Source organism: Vanacampus margaritifer, chromosome 1, assembly GCF_051991255.1.
Source record: "Vanacampus margaritifer isolate UIUO_Vmar chromosome 1, RoL_Vmar_1.0, whole genome shotgun sequence".
Lineage (NCBI taxonomy): Eukaryota > Metazoa > Chordata > Actinopteri > Syngnathiformes > Syngnathidae > Vanacampus > Vanacampus margaritifer.
This window is the reverse complement of record NC_135432.1, coordinates 4,693,049-4,710,555: the sequence shown is the minus strand read 5'-3', so window position 1 is coordinate 4,710,555 and position 17,507 is coordinate 4,693,049. Positions and strand designations below refer to the sequence as shown.

At 42.3% G+C, this 17,507-nt stretch overlaps 1 protein-coding gene across 2 annotated transcripts in view; it reads left to right on the top strand.

Moving 5' to 3' along the window:
• Positions 1–16,945, top strand: part of spen (spen family transcriptional repressor) — a 30,514-nt gene extending 13,569 nt beyond the window's left edge. For both annotated transcript variants that reach the window (XM_077568668.1, XM_077568673.1), the window contains exons 4-15: positions 2,721–2,878; positions 2,987–3,187; positions 3,265–3,416; positions 3,503–3,628; positions 3,705–3,818; positions 3,884–3,997; positions 4,067–4,167; positions 4,277–11,843; positions 11,936–12,253; positions 13,889–14,083; positions 14,167–14,325; positions 15,496–16,945. In XM_077568668.1, coding sequence (XP_077424794.1) covers positions 2,721–2,878; positions 2,987–3,187; positions 3,265–3,416; positions 3,503–3,628; positions 3,705–3,818; positions 3,884–3,997; positions 4,067–4,167; positions 4,277–11,843; positions 11,936–12,253; positions 13,889–14,083; positions 14,167–14,325; positions 15,496–15,627 — 9,337 coding nt within the window. In that variant the 3' untranslated portion in view covers positions 15,628–16,945. The remainder of the gene's footprint in view (positions 1–2,720; positions 2,879–2,986; positions 3,188–3,264; positions 3,417–3,502; positions 3,629–3,704; positions 3,819–3,883; positions 3,998–4,066; positions 4,168–4,276; positions 11,844–11,935; positions 12,254–13,888; positions 14,084–14,166; positions 14,326–15,495) is intronic.
• Positions 16,946–17,507: the final 562 nt, after the last annotated feature.

The window sequence follows — 17,507 nt, the reverse complement described above, 5'->3', positions numbered from 1 at the left end:
GCCTAAGCACTTATTTGGTTTCACAACTATACATTTCATGATACCTTAGTGGACGGACCGTGTGGCTTCTTCTTGCTCTGTGTGTCATGTTTACTTTCTCACCCAACATTTTAACAAAGAGGCAGATACGGCAATGTCATCAACAACAAGTGTTATCGCAATTGGTCAGTAGAGTCCAAATCAATATCCTAGGCCACAACCTTTTTTCCGCCAGCAACCTGTTCATGGTAGTACAGATTTTTTCCATGGCTTGAGTGGGATGTATGCTACAGTATAAAAAAAAATACTACTACTAAAATGAAGAGTTAGAGTTAGCCCCGTAACCCGGCCCCTATCCCTACAAAGGGGTAGGAGTGTTCGGACGGTACCACCACCTGTGGTTGTGGGACCACTGATCTCTAGGCTTGTGTTTCAAGACAGTGGAAGGGTTTCAAAGTAGGCACTCAAGCTTTGGGAAAGTTTTCAAGCCTGGTTTAAGGTTTCAAAGGGTTTGAGGGTCAGTGCTTTAATTCCAGGGTTAGGGTATTAACTAGAGTTTCAAGCCAGTGTTCTGTTGGTTTTCAAAATTGGTTTTCACATTTACGATACGATACGATATACTTTTATTTTCCCCGTGGGGAACTTTTTCCTGGACTCAGTCCAGCTGCAGTTTACAGTAAGGAAAAAACAGAATAGAGAGAGATAAAATCAAAATTAAATAAGAAGTGCAGCAGTAGTTTACGAATCCCCTCAAATGCCCAGGGTATGATTTCTACAAAATCAAAATGCCATGGAGTTTCTCGCCTGTTTCACACTCCACACTATCCCACTTTTCAAATAGATCAAACTTGTATGTAAACTTGTGTTCTTCTTCGTTTCTTATTGACGTGCTAATCTGTAGGAACATATTAGAAAACCTGTGGGTAGAGATTACTAAACTAAGGGTACAGATTTCTAAGATGTGGGTACATATTGCTAAATTGTGGGTACATATTGCTAAATTGTGGGAACAGATTAGTAAATTGTGGGAACAGATTAGTAAACCGTGGGAACAGATTGCTAAACTGTGAGTACAGATTAGCAACAAAAAATATATATATATTTCATGCCCTGGCACCAGAGGAACTCTGTAATGGTCAACATTTTAAATTGTGTAATTTTTAAACATGATATACTGCTCATGGAGGAAGGGAATTAACACAGTGGTATCTTGTCGTACAAGTGCCCTAACTTCAAAGTTTTTCAAGTTACTGTGTCTCACTTCATTGACTTTTACTTAGTATTGTGAATTTTAGTTGTGAGCCAGCTTTGGATATTCTGCAGCTCGAGTTGAAAAGAATAAATAAAGGCGAGCCACTGTCATGGATATCTTTCCTGTTCAATAAATGTCTGAAAGTGCAGACAAAACCTAAATGGTAAATGCACTGAAATTTCAGGTATATACCGCTTTCGACACCAAATGGTGCTCAATGCGTCCCGTTCATACATATTCATTTATACAAATACAAAATGAGGACACTTGCAAGGAGCTACGACATGCCAAAACATACACCTTCATGCTCATATGCATGCAGTACTTGTTTTCTGGTGTGAACTGCATGGTCCTTTTTGGACATTGTAAACAGGTTAGAGTGACACCTATGGTCATATGAGGTAGTGCTGTTGGGGTATTTTCAGGAGATGACTGTTCTATCTTTCTCACTGCGTACCTCTGTGGTAAAGTCCAACCCCACCTCAACCCCCTTCCGTGAGATCCAGTTGAAACTGGAAATTTCTAGCCAGTGCTGGCTGCCTGCCCACTCCCACAGGCCAGGCTCCTCATTCAGTAGCACTTCCGGGAGTGTCTGAGCACAGAAGGCGAAAGGGAGGGGAGGGGGGAGAAAAGCAGTAAGTGAAGGCTGGCAAGGGGATGGTTGGAGGAAAATAAGGCAGCCATGATTTTTAACACACACACACACACACACTTCCCATTTATCCTTTCACAGTGGAATGCAGCGACGGACAAATCCGAATTTGAATCACCTTTATTGCCATTGTATACGGCAACATTTGAGGTTGCTACTTCTTGGTGCCTGTATTCAAAAGTATTTACTGCTAATACAATGAAATAAAAACGATATGAATAATGCATAATTATACATGTGCACACGAACAATAAACTAGTGGATGAGAGTAGTAAGCAGTTATTGCGCGTTATGTGAAAGGATGATATTCTATTGTACTTGTATGTCACCATTATTGCAGATTGCAAAACACGTAGTGAGCACAGACACCAGCGGCGCACGTTTTAGGATGAGCAGTGGTTCAAACCCAAGAGGAGATATTTGGTCTTGTAAGTCGACATAGCAAGCGGAGTTATGAATTTTTTATTTTTTTTTTCAATTACTGCGCCTGTGCAATGTGTGCACACCTTAATTAACATTGTGAAGTGAATATCATGTCCATTTGCTTGTGACATTCTGTTTTTTATTATTATTATTTTTACCATTAATAGTCCTACAGTAGACACAGTGGTTGGAAATGGTGCCTTCTTGTTTTGTTTTTAAAACATTTTAAAAGCATGCTGTTTCACATCTATGGGATCCAAGTGGAACAGCATCGGCTGTTTAAAATGTATTTGAATTGAAATAATGTACTGTAGATAGTTCGATGGGAAAACAAAGGAGCTGCAACATTTTGCATTCTAGTTGGACAGTTCGGCAAGGCTATGTTCATATAATGTTGTTTTGTCTTTGTCTCAGTGATTCCAGCAGTAGTTCAAGTGATGAGTCGCCAGCTCGTTCCGTGCAGTCAGCTGCTGTTCCAGCACCATCAGCACTTCCTTTATCATCCCTTGACAAGGAGGAACCACGTAAAAGCTTCGGCATCAAGGTCCAAAATCTTCCTGTACGCTCTACAGGTGGGTTGTTGTTGCCTGTCAGCCCAAGTAAAAAAAAAAAGAAATTAAAAAAAAAAAGCCTGTTTTTTCAGTACACCTTTTCAAAATATACTTTGTGTTCCACCACAGATACAAGTCTCAAAGACGGTTTGTTTCATGAGTTTAAAAAACATGGAAAAGTCACATCTGTACAAATTCATGGAGCTTCAGAGGAGCGATATGGACTTGTGTTTTTTCGCCAACAAGAAGACCAAGAAAAAGCTCTCGGAGCGTCAAAGGGGAAGCTCTTTTTTGGAATGCAAATTGATGTCACTGCCTGGAATGGCCCTGGTATGTTGTGATTTTGAAGTCTTGTACATGGTCTTATGAAGTCAATACATCGACTAACAAGAAATCAACTTTTCCAGAGACTGAAAGTGAGAATGAGTTCCGGCCCTTGGATGAAAGGATAGATGAGTTTCATCCAAAGGCTACAAGAACATTGTTCATTGGGAACTTGGAGAAGACCACCACATATCATGATCTTCTCAGCATATTTCAGCGCTTTGGAGAGATTGTGGTATGTTTATTAAGCAAATTGAGCTTTGCTACACGTTCGTCAAAGTTACCTACTAACAGGATTTTATTTATTTTTTTCCCATGAAGGATATTGACATCAAAAAAGTGAACGGAGCCCCACAATATGCCTTTCTGCAATACTGTGACATTGCAAGTGTCTGCAAAGCCATAAAGAAGATGGATGGGGAGTACCTTGGAAACAATAGACTTAAAGTAAGAATGAAATTCCATAAGAAAATCGATCAACAGGTCTATGATACAAATATTTTAAACAGGCTTTCTTTTTCAGCTGGGCTTTGGAAAGAGTATGCCTACAACTTGTGTGTGGCTGGATGGATTAGCATCAAACACAACTGAACAGTTTCTTACCCGACACTTCTGCCGCTACGGACATGTTGTCAAGGTGGGTGGACATACAACTAGTTGTACTTTGCCCTCTTGGGCATCTGACAAGTTTGTCTTCTGCAGGTTGTATTCGACCGGATGAAAGGAATGGCCCTTATCTTGTATAACAACATTGAATATGCTCAAGCTGCAGTCAAAGACACAAAAGGATGGAAGATAGGGGGCACTAAAATAAAGGTAAACCTGCTCTAGTATGTCGGATTACCTGTAAAATAGTAATTGAAACAATCTACTTTTTTCTATTAGGTGGACTTTGCCAATCAGGAGAGTCAGATGGCTTTCTATCGTTCAATGCAAGCATCTGGCCAGGATATTAGAGATTTTTATGACATTCTTACTGAAAGAAGGTTTGTTTGCTTAGTAAATATACCGTAGTTCATACCTCAACTTAAATGAGGGCAATCCTTGACTCCTATATGTGTTTTCATTTGCATTATCTATGCCCTATCTTGGCAGGGATGATCGCCGCTCTCAATATGAGTTTCAAGTGGAGAGACAGTATTATGAAAATGTACGCACACCGGGAACATATGCTGAAGATCCTCGCCGTAAATACACAAGCAGAAGTCGTGAGTTCTACGCCGAATGGGATCCATATCAAGGAGATTACTATGAAACGCAGTACTACGAAGACACCCGGGACTACAGAGAGTACCGAGCTGATCCTTACGAGCAGGATATTCGTAAATACAGTTATTTGCAACGGGAACGTGAGAGGGAGAGGGAGCGCTTCGAGACGGACCGCGGCCGTGACCACGGAAGAAGAACCATTGAGCGGAGTCAAAGCCCAACTCTTGTTGCGTCCCGTCGCCCTCCAACCCCCATAGCTTCCCCTTCAATCTCTGAAAGGATACCAAGTGACTCCGACCGCCGAATATGTTGCCCGTCTTCTGAAAGAAGTGGTAGCTGCAGTTCAGTCTCGCCTCCCAGATTTGAAAAACTCGATAAGGCACGTACAGAACGGTATACTAAAATGAACAAATTTGAAAAGGGTGTTTGTGAAGTTGAAAAGGTCCATTTGGTTGAAAAGGAGAAGCGTGCTGGACGTAATGATCGCGGCGATAAGGATAAAAGTGAGAGACAGCGACTTAAAAAGCTCAAAGTATCTTCACCAATCATCCAAACATGTGATGCCGAACCTGACCCTGATAGAGATATAAGCCCAGAGTGTTCCATTCAAAGTAAAAATTTTAAGATTTTGAATGATAGCTCAAGTCAAGGCAAGTTGGATCTTTTGCCTTGCGTGGTGCAGTTAACACGCGTGAAAGAAGATGAAGGAAAACTGGTTGCTCATGAAAAACAAATAGTGAGGGGTGGCAATGACAGTCCTGGACTAGTATCAACTTCAGCTGACCAAAGAAGTCCTCTGTTCCGCACAGAGTCATCAAAAGGAAATGGAAAGGGGCCCAGAGATAAAAACATGCACAGTTTAGTGGAACACATTGACATGGATGTCAAAATGAAGTCTAAAAAACATGGAAAATGTGAAATTGGTTTCGACAGCGGTGTTTCAATGGATTTTGATCGCTTGGCTGCAAGAAAAAGACGTTTTGAAGACTCTGGCAAAAATGATCATCAGAAGAGAATAAGTGAAGATGACTTTGGTAGGTCTGTCCTTCATAAGCCTTGGCATAATAAGGACTCTGATTTCCATAAGAATGTTTTTGTAAAAAAGATGCAAAAAAGGGAACATAGCAGGGATAAGTCTGTCCGGATATTTTCATTTAATAGTCCTAAAGAGGGACAAGACTCTGAAAATGACTCCATAAACCTTCCTCTTCAGCTGCCATCCGAGCAAGCACTGCCAGATGAATGTTCAGAACAATTAGACTCCCCCTTGCCAAAGATGAAATTAGTGAGCTCAAAAAGTGAAAATAGCTCCAGTCTCACAATGACATCAAGTGACACCACCCTTGATTTCACTGAAATAAAAGAACAGAGAGATATTTTGTGTGAGAAGGACCAAGATGGAAGGAACTGTAGAGACTCTGAAGGTGAGGATCAGTTTGTACGCTTTGGCAAGACCAATACCTTTACAAAACGCAAAACTGAACCGAGTCGATGGTTGCAAGCCAAACTTTGTGATCTCGACAAGAGTGACAAGTGTGACCACGCACCTCGCGATGAAACCCAAGACTTTGGAATGGATTATGCCTTACATGATATTAGAAAACCAAACCAGGAAATAAACAATGATGACTTCTCTTTGTATAAAAGAAACAAAAAAGATCATATCAAGTCAAAAAGAGAGGAAAACTTTAGAACTTGTCAAAAGTTGAATGATGGTATTTTTCACCATCTTAAACCCTCAACAGATCCCATTTCTTTAAGAAGGGAGGAGGAAACGACCCATATTTTTATCTCAGACGTAAACACGGAAACAAAACCATCTCTGACAAAAGAACACTTTCCACATGCACAGTCATTGAAAAGTAATATGGCCCTGAAACCTAGACATTTTCAAACACCTGAAAGTGAGCAGGAAAAGCTGAAGGCATCATTTCTTGGCGGCAATGAGGACTTAATGTACAGTTTGCTAGGAAGGGTTTCTTCTGATTCTCAAAAAATGGAAGTGACTTTCCAAAGTGAAAGTGTTGCTAAATGCCATGGTCAGGATTTGGAACCAGGAGAAGTACAGTCTGATTCTGATGATGATGGAGAAAGAAAACACATCTCTCACAAGTCCAGTAGTTCCTTGTCTTATATCCTCAGGGAGCATGACGAGAGGATGACGGATCTGAAACTCTGTGGCTCATTGGAAAAGAATAAATTTTACTCATTCGCGCTTGACAAAACTATAACCCCTGATACAAAAGCACTTCTCGAAAGAGCCAAGACGCTTTACTCTTCACGGGAAGATAACTGGTCTTTTCTTCCTTCGCGCTTCCCACCCACGCACATCTGCACAGAGAAAAACAAGGTAGAACTAGCACCCCGACCAATTCCTTCTTGGTATATGAAGAAGAAGAAGATTCGTGCGAACTCTGCTGAAAATCTGCACAGCAAAAAAGAGGAACTTAAGCCTCAGGACCAAGAACGCCAGGAACTGTTTGCTTCCCGCTTCCTTCATAGCTCCATCTTTGAACAGGATTCTCGCCGTTTACAGCACCTTGAACGTAAAGACCAACAATCTGAAACGGTAGTTGATAGGAATTTTGCTCAGCCAGGTGAACCTGAAGTGCAGACAGAATGTGAAGATGGTGATGGTCCACTAGAGCCCATTGTGCTGTTCCACAGTCGTTTTTTGGAACTACAACAACAAAAAGACAAGGACATTTGTCCACTTGATCCTGAGATGGATTCAGTTGTGGTGGAGTTTAAAAATAATTATATGCCAGGTTGTGATGATGTGGTCTCTGATAAAATGGCAACCACACAATTGAAGGTCTGCCCCCATTCGACCAGATCTGCTACCCCAACTGTTCCAAGCTTGAATGAAATGTCATCACCCGAAAAGAAAGACGTTTTAATACTGCCCATTGATCAACATGTGACATCAAAACAAGAAGACAGTGTAGAGACAGTTGTTGAGATCTCTTTCTCGCCTCCTCTTTTGAAAGACGTGAAACCTATAACCCCTAAACCAAATATAAGCCCTCCACCCATACTTTCAGAGGCTGAAAATGAAGTAAAAGCAAAAATAGAGGTAAATGAGCCCAAAGCAGAAATGAGTGACATTCCTGTGGGAGATGAGCCTCCAACTCCAGGGAGTTCTGGGATTAATTTTGAGCAGGAGAATACAGAGTCTACATGCTCCGAGTATACAAACATAAAAGATGAACGTGACCACGAGGCACAAACTCAGAAAACACATTTTGAGGAATCTAAGAGAGCCGAGATAGTCCATGAAATATGTATGCCAGAGCTACAGGTCGAAAGTAAACCAGTGCCTAACCGAAGACAACCTAAAAATAAAAGGGCAAAGCCGCACACCATATTGCGTGCATCAAAGGCTACCAAAAATGCTAAAGATAAACCTGCAACACGAAAGAGTGAACGTATTGATCGAGAGAAACTCAAAAGGGGCTCATCTCCACGAGCAGAAGCACAGAAAGGACCGTCAGAGTGCAAAATTGCATCAAAGTCCCCAATTCGAGCATCAAATTCTGAACAAAACGATGAGTCTGGTTTGGTTCAAGGCAGAACACGTCGAAGAAACGTCCGATCAGTCTATGCCACCATACGTAAAGGAGAGCAGTCTGGCAAAGACGCAGTGGAGCCATCACGAACAATGCGCAAACGTGCTGCAGATAAAGAACTCATGCAGCAAGATGTTCAAATTCCATCCACCAATCCTAGACGAGGGCGCCCACCTAAAAGAGGTGTGAAACGAGTTGACCATTTATTGCCAGCAAAAGGGGATACGCAGAAAACAACAGATGCTAACACAGAGGTGGGAGATACCTCAAGCACACCGGAAGTTGTGAAGTCACCTGAGGGATGGAGCTCCCTTACAAAGGTGCAGCAAATGCCACTAACTGAATTAACACCACTTAACACAAAAGGAAGCAGACTTGACAAGCAGTCTGAAGGCGCTACAGCTCTAGTCGAACTAACAGAAATGGTCAGTTGTGATGAATCAGAGCTAAAACCCAAAGCTGATTCGGACCTGACTGCAAAGTTATCAGACACAAACTCGCAAACGCACAAAAAGGTACAAGACACGGCACTTACATCGACTGATGGGGATCTTGAGAACCCAGGTGTAACTCTCCTGAAGAGCAAAGTGGCTGAAAAGAGTGTCAAAATGAAAAGGCAAAGGTTCAAACGAAGTACCAAGCAGTTCACTCAAGATAAGTCCCACACCTTGAGAAACCTTGAAATCCGTGTAAGTGTTGATGATGTAAAAGGTTTACTCCGTTCTGAAAATAATGACGCTGAGTCATTTCCAGATAGTAATAAGAAAACCAAGGCTGTAGTTAAGTCTGAAGAATCAATATCAATATGCCTTCCCAAAGAATCAAAGGCACATGATGTGAAAAACGTTGAAGACATTGAAGATGTTGCATCTGAGCCAGAGCTTCCAGTGCACCCAGCTGCTGTTCTTCTCGCACATCAAATGGAACTAGAGCAAGCAGTTGAAAATATAGCCAAACTTACTGAGCAACCTCCCCGGCTGTTTAAGGAGCCACCTTCAGGCCAAGTGCCCGCAGCACGTACTGTCGTGTCGCAGTCACAAACTGAGGTTGAAGAGGAAAAGCGAGCTAACCCATCTAGTGAAACTGAGCTTGCAGCTGCTATTGATTCCATTACAGCTGAAGAATCAAGCGCAGATGCAGAAGGATTCACTGCTACTCCCACTTTCAGTGCTCTTATTCCCACTCCTGATGCGTTGCTGCCTGCAGCCACTACTGAGAACACGGAAACCGAAACCAATACTATTCCTGCTCCAGACTCAGATGATGGTCTTGTGATATCGAGTCCAATATCAGAATCTAAGTCTATTGATGGTTCCCCAGTAGCCAATAAACCCAAGAAAACAGGTAAAGGTAGACCCAAAACCCAGAAGAAGTCAAGAAGTCGTAAATGTCCCGTAAATAAGAAGAACGAAGATGTAGTGCGTCCAGAGCCTTCCCCTTTCAAGCTACCAGATTCAATCCCAGAGGATCCTGAAATCATAAATTCCAAAGCAGCAGTTATTACAACTGGGACCACTATAGTGGGATCAGTGGTAACGGCTGTTGCCACATGTAGGCATGATGTTACAAGCTCTACAACTCTGGGCACACCCAAAGAGGCAGAACAACCCGAAGTTGAACAACCTGTGCCGAAAGAATCAGCCTTTCATTCAGATTCAAGAGTCATCACCAATGGCAAAAAACATTCACAGGCAGCAGAGTCACCTCCCTCTAGTCTTACTCCTTCACCTGCCCGGCCACCACTCGTTTCTCAATCAGGTGTCCCTTTATTACGACCTGCTAAACTTCTGCCCAACTGGCCTGCGAGAACTGAAGAAAGTCGAATCTTTGTTAGTCCGCCATGTCATGTAACGGTGGTAACTTCTACTGTACCAGCATCAACTTCACTTGGACCCTCTTCAATCAACCCCCCAATGCCTCCTGATACTAAAGCTTCTGATCTCCATCCTAGTTCCAGTACATTAAGAAAAATCCTAATGGAACCTAAATATGTGTCTGCATCAAATAGCAATTCTATTCCCACCACTTTGGTGACAACTTCTACATCAGATCATGTACAGATGTCAGAAAATGAGAATATCTCTGTTGCTATGGGTCCACGGCATGTGGAAGATAAATTGTCATTACTCCCTCAGTCTATACATCACAAATACAAATCGCTGGCAGAGTCCTCCAATAATTGTGGCGAGACCACCCAACATACGGTCATTTCCCCGACTACCTCCGTAATAAGTCGTATTCCAATGCCTTATGATACTGACGAGACACCACGGATTTCCCTTAGCAGTAGAAGCATGCGTCCCTCTTTGGCCAAACCAAAATTCAAAGCAAGTTCTCATGAAAATCATCGATACCATAGCCTTGATATCGTTGAAGACGAAACTAGAGGACGCTCTGTTGTCGAGAAAACTTCACGCTCCGTTCCTGGTCTTAGAGTAAATACATCCGAGGGTGTTGTTGTTCTGAGTTATTCTGGTCAGAAAACAGAAGGGCCCCACAGAATGAGAGCCAAAATAAGTCAAATTCCGCAAGCCAGTGCCGGGGACGTAGAGTTTCAGCAAGTTATGCCGAAATCTCAGACAAAGCAAGACCCGATAATTCCCTTGTCTCAATTTCCCGGTACTAAAGTACCCCCTACTCCACCTGCTTATGGCCGCACAGGGGTTCTTTTGGCCAACCAGTCTTATAACTCTCAACCAGTCATTTCCAGTACCAAGCAGGATAGCCATAGCTGTGACAAGCCAGAAGTTTTGTATCACACAGCATCACAGGGAAGTGTGGTTAAGATGTTTCGACAGCCAGTTTCTGCTCCTCAAGTTTTAATGTACAACCAAGCCGTCATACAACAGCATGGTAAGAGACTGGGAACGGAGGTGCTGCCCCCAAAATCAGTCCAACAGTCTAACCTCAGCCCTATCAAGAGTCCTCACCACCCCTCACTTTCTGGATCATGCATGAGCGCCAGTCCCGGCACGCCGACGGATCACTCAGCTCTGCAACCAAAGCAAGACCCCCAGTCCTCACAATCGGCCGTTCTCTCCCCTTCGCGTCTTGTCAAGGCGGGCGCCACTAGCAGTTCGCCAGTAGGAACCTCAGTCGTCATGCCTCATGGCTTGTCATCCCGGTCAAATTTCAATGCCGCTATGCATCACCCGCACTCAGAACAGTCTTCTGTCATCATCCAACCTCACAGCGTCACCCAGTCAGCGGCACACGAAGCAAGGATGAACGCTTCACCGATGCCTGCCATTAGCTACGGAAGGCGAAGTAATTCTCTGTCCTCTCCTCTGCCGGCGCCAGTACAACACTCAGGCATATCTCAGTCGATTGTCATCAGGCAATCCCATTCAACTCCCCAGGGGTCTTTGTCTACTGCTGGTGGTGTCAGCAGCGTAACTGAGGACGAACACCGACCTTTTAACCAAGGCCTTAGCAGAGCCTCGTTGCCACAGCTGCAATCGGATGTCGTGTTGCGTCACAATGATCGCGGAGGGCTCCACGCAAGCTTAAGTCTGGAGCAGTACAGAGGCGTGCACCAGAGCTTGCTCGCGCATCAACATCTGGGAGAGCAGGCCGCCGTGGAAACCAGATTGTCGCACGGCTCACAGAACGGAACCAGTAACATCTCTGTGAGGAAGAACGCGGAGCATTCGGGGAAAAAATCCTTCAAAGCACCGGAAGGACAGCTGATCCAGTCGGCGAACAGTGAAAGTCGAATCAGGGCAGTTCACACATCCAGCCCCGTCATGGTGTCTCCTCACCCTCATGGCATCCAGATGTCTCATACCGGAAGTGTGGCCTCCTTTCCAGTCTATCGTGACCCGAGGGGCTTTGCTACCCAGTTAAGTGGACATCCTTCACCAGGACGGAGTGCATCTTCACAGGTAAATAAAATACTTTCATTTGGTGACAGTATTCCGAATGAAGCCATTCATACGATACATACTGATGTGTTGATTTTTGTTCTACTTAACAGATTCCAGCAGAATCTGAACTGGGTCACCTATGTAAAATGCCTCAGTCTCTCAAGCCCGAGAGTCCCCACCTTCGCCATTCTACCTCTTCTAACATGTCCCGAATACCAAGGGAGGGTGTCTCACCCTCGTACCAGTCTCCTATGACCACCTCAATGGGCCTGAATCACAAACCAGATCAGTCACAACAGAAAGGCTCTCCAGCTTTCCTGACTTCACCTCTGCCTGCGGTACCCTCGTCTACGTCGTTTCAGCCACGAGCGGATGCCAAGTCAGATCCTTCAGGACACCGCTCCATTGACATGGTGCAGCTTTTGACGGTGGGATTTATGCACACACTCAGCTTTAATTTGTTCACATTTCAATTAGAATGTGAAAAGAGAGAGAGGGACAGTCACACACAGAGACGATCCTCTTTGTAACGTGACTTTAAAATTGAAAGTAACTTTGCGTCCCTGATTTCTTCTCATCTTTAAAGTATGTTACTGAGACAGGCTAGCCATGCTCTTAAACTAGAAGTGTTCATGTTTGCTCTGGTTTCTGTGCTTACTGACACATTTTTCTTGCGTGAAGTTGGGAACAGAGCGCTGAATAATCTGCCATCATTTGTTCTTTCCATTTTCATTTGGCAGTCAAAAGCGCCAAAGAAAAAATAAATCATTTTGTTTTTGTAATTTAACAGGGGGGGGGGGGGAAGAAAAAAATATAGACCGATTTGTAATCGGCTACTGTATTTTTCAGATTATTTGTCACTTTTTTTCCATAGTTTGGCTGGTTTTGCAATTTGTCCTCAGGCGTGACATGCATTTATTAAAATCATATCTTGGCCTGGCATCCAAAATCCTAATAATGTTGACAACAGTGAACAAGTTACGGCCGGATTTGAAACTTCCGCTTCTAACTGTGAAAATGTTTTTGTTTAGTTTTTTATTTAAAATGGTTTACATTAATTAGAATCCGGCATTGCAAAATCTTAGATTCCTTAATTACGCCTTTTGGTGCTATTAATAGTCCATTTGTTTGTTGCTGAGAGTCTGCAGCAAACTAATGACATGCTGTAAGTCACGCAATGGTTGCCATGACTACGACATCTTCTTCTTCTTTGTCCTTTTTGTCATCTTTTTCCATTTCATCTTCATTCACCAAATTAAAGTTTATTTGTTGCTTTGCTCAAATAAAAACGTATAGTATTTGTCCAAACTGACCGTGGCAGCTAACAAGCTAATGTATCTTTATTAATACTACTTCCGGGCCACATAAACTGGACCAAATAAAATGTAATTAATTTCTGTCGCCCACCTTCAGTTAAATATATATATTTTTTTTATCTTAGTCTATTTTTTTGGTGTTGTATTAACTCTTTGACTGCCAGACGTTTTCAGAAAAGGGATGCCGGGGGTGCCAGCCGATTTAAGCATTTTTGACTGATCTTTCAAGGTTCACAGAAAATTATGTGTTTGGACTATGGAAACACACATAATACCAAATGAAAGATTGGACTCTCATCTTTCATCAGAAAAAAAAGTTTGTTTCTACCGTATTCCGTTTTTCAGTAATCAACAATAGAAAATGGTTAGTTTCATCTCTGTTTTGAAAAAAACGTCTTTTAACGTCTTTGGCACTCCTCCATAGGATTTTACTAAACGTTATTTAACGTTTTTGGCAGTCAAAGAGTTAAAAGATAGATAACAAAATAACCAGTCACTATTTTTTTGAATTTCCAGATTTTGAATGGCTCCGCTAATCTTTGTTACCGTTTGCTTATAGCTGCACATTTTTCACACTCTTGTACTAATTTTCCCCTTTGAGCAGCCACACAACACTGGAATTAGGGCCCCGAGAAAGTGCCTTGTGTGATGAAATGCAGTTTTTGTGTCTGTAATTAATTCATTGTGATGAACATTTTCAATTCCCCTCCTCATAGGAAAGTCAAACCAAATGTTGTTTTTGTCCAGAAATATCCCATCATGTGGCAAGGCCTTTTGGCACTGAAGAACGAGCAGGCCGCTGTCCAGCTGCACTTTGTTTCTGGCAACACTTTGTTGGCTCAGCGCTCACTGCCGCCGCTAGAGGGCGGTCCTCTTCTTCGCATTGTTCAGAGGATGAGGCTGGAAGCTTCTCAGCTAGACAGCGTGGCACGACGGATGACTGTAAGTACTTTTGGATTGGGGAAAAAATGTGATGGGAGGATAAAGTAAGAATGACACAAGTTCCGGTATGTCATCAACGGCAGGTGGAGAATGATTACTGTTTGCTCCTGGCGCTGCCATGTGGTCGAGACCAGGATGACGTCCTCAGTCAAACGCAAGCCTTGAAAAGTGGCTTCATCACCTACCTGCAGGCCAAGCAGGCAGCTGGCATCATCAATGTGCCCAATCCTGGTTCTAATCAGGTCTGTTTAACATTTGAATACTGTAATTCCCAACCACAGTGTCTTGGCACGTTAGTGAGAAGTGTGCCGTGGGAAATTATCCCGTAGCGCAAATGCTTTAAGGAAAGGATTATGATGCGTCAAGCTTTTGTCGATGGGGGAGTTCCGCTGAGATTGTTCATGGTTTTGCACAGACGCCTGCTCAGGGAGTTCTTGTAGGTGATTTTGTCAGTGGTGGTGGTAAGCAGGCCTTCCGTTGTGTGGATTGCCATCAATGGATTCGTTTTTGGTGAAACTTGCTTTTTGGATAGCCTAAATTGTACAAAGTGTTGGAGCGTTGTGAACGGTCATAAAGCTTCTCAAACAGGTACTGAACTGCAGTTGGTGATAGAAAAACTTCTTGGCAGGAGGCGATGTTGCAAAACTGCTCTGATGTCAGTTGGCAGGTTATGATATACTTACAAAGACTACGTTGTCAAATTCTGATGGCCTCATGTCTCTTTAAATGATAAATGAAGAAAAATGGGGGGGGGGGGGATGAAGTTGTCTGTATTTTTTGGTGCACCCTGTAAATACACTACCTTTCAAAAGTTGGGACTCATTCAATATTGTGTGCCAACTTTTGGCTGGTAGTGACATTTTTGTCTGCTGTTATTCCTCGAGAGATTTCAAGTGTAAAATATCTGCCTTGGCTCAATAAAGGTTGGGAAAAACTGGTCTAATAATATGACTTGTTGAAGTTCCTCCCTCTTTAACTCAATCACTCTCAGCCATTTTCACTGAAGCAAGGCCCTTCGCTCCCGACTGTTTTACTGGATTTTGACTGATTTTGCAAGGCCCACAGATCATTCTGTTCTATTGCTATAAAAAATATGGAACCTATCAAAAGAAAGATTAGAGTCTTTTCTTTTATCAGGAAAAAAAGTATATTTTGTACCTGTTTCAGTTTTGCAGCAATTAAAATATAGCCAAATGTCATCATTGTTCAGAAACCTGTTGAAAACAGTGTGGGAAAAGAGCTTTTCGCAACATGGCCCTGGTTGATCTCCAATACTCTGCTGACACCTGCCGGCCGTTTTTGTAATAACTACCATTGCTTCAAGCGTTCTCTCAGTTCAGAGGCTGCATAAAAATGTATTTATACGTTTTTGGGAGCAAATGAGTTGATATGTTCATGTTTGTATTTCCCAGGCCGCCTACGTGGTACAGATTTTCCCACCATGTGACTTCTCTGAGAGCCACCTATCCCGCCTGGCCCCGGACCTCCTAAACAGCATCTCCACTATTTCACCTCACCTCATGATCGTCATTGCCTCGGTTTGATTTTATTTTATTTTTTTCTAAAGAAAAGCCAACACCAGCTATTTTTTGTAAACTGGAATTGCCTCATATTTTTTATGAAAATCTCAATTAAGCATTTAAGCGAGTTTTTTTTTCTTTCTTTCTTTCTTCACGTTTTTGGTTCACTTCACCAAGTCCTTAATTCACTCAATGGCGTTGAAGTCGTTTCTAAGAGCATTTCTGCTTGAATATTTCAATGTTGCCATGTTTTGGAAGCATTGATAAGGCTGTGGACTCAGTCTTTTGGAGATTCTTGACATTTTTTTCCCCCTCTTTCCATCAAAGTGATTGTGATTTTTATTTTTATTTTTAAAGAGAGATGTGAGGAGTCATTGCACTATGTATAAGATACAAATGTGAAGTCTGTACAGATTTGAGTGTAAAATGATCCATATTATGGTATAACCCAGAGATGAAGAATCATTTTTGTCTGCTGCTTTTGCTCCATGGCCAAGTTGAGAGTTGTACAGTTTACAGTCAAAAGTTAGTTTGCAGCATCTTTTTGCAGGCCATTGTGCAACTGTAAATATGATACATAGCTAGTTCAAGACTGATGCAATGTGGAGAGACCAAGTGAATTTATCATTATTTTACAGATGGATCCTCAAATATTTTCAATGTGTTCTTCCACCGCTTGACGAAAGAAAGCATGTCATCCACAAAAAAATATTTATTTTTTTTTCAATTTCGTGCCAAAATGTTTGTGCTTTATGTAAAACAAAAGGAAAAGATGACCATAATCTATTTTAATATATGACTTTGTATTTTCATTCCTTTTTGTGGATGAATGTTGGGAATTTTATTTCACCTTTTTGTTTTTGTGCACTGCCGTTTTGGTCCACCACTGCCCCAAACTGTCTCATGAGACAGATGTGCAACGAATGTGACTTGAACTTACCATCATGCCGCTACTGGATGTGTTTGTTATTGTCTGTCCCCTGTGGATTTGTCTTTCCGAAGCAAAGCTGTAAATACTTCCATGTGTCCCTCCGTGTGCGCTCATATCTCTCCGTGTCGTTATTGTCTGAGGAAAGGGACTCTTGTGTGAAACCGATGCTGAAAGTAAATCACGCTTGTCAGTCTTGTTTGATGACTACAAGCGCAATACTATCATTATTATGTTGAAGGCACTTATCATGTTTTGATAAATTAGAAGAAGAAGAAAAAAAAAAACAGTGATTGATACAAAAACTGTTTTAATTTGGGTGTATTTTGCTGCTCCTCCATGAGGACATTTTTAACTGTAAAATAATTTTGTTGTTTAACTTCTGAAGATCATTAAATGGTCCATGACTCTGAATATTTATTTTTTTATGTTTATTGAATTCACAACATATTCACAGCATATCTGCCCAACAGTCAAATTCAAATCTTGGCTAAGGTCGATGTTGGGTTTTGTTTAACTTCTCCTTGGCTTCTTCCCACATAAAAAAAAAAAGAGAAACATGAATGGAGACTTTTTGTGTGAATGGTTGTCTACATGTGCCCTGCAAATGGATGGTGACCAGTCCCGGGTGTTCCCAGCTGCCCCCCCTGCCCAAAGTCAAGTAGGATATGTTCAAAACTATGCCCAGCGCTGAAGAAGATGGGTTCAGTGGCTGCAGTCCATTCAGTGGACAAAAGAGGTCAGTAGTTCACCATGTGACACAACAACATCACTTGAAAGTGAGGATCAATTGCATTACGAACACATTCGTACTGGGCGGGGGGGCGGGTGGGTTTTCGGGTGCAGCATTGTTTTTAACCTGGATTTAAAATCATTTTATATCCTACTTGGGGCTGACTTTACTTTTTTGGGTGCACCATAACAGCTAAATGCTGCTTCACCATTTTTGCTTTGAAACCCGGGCTCCTATAACTGA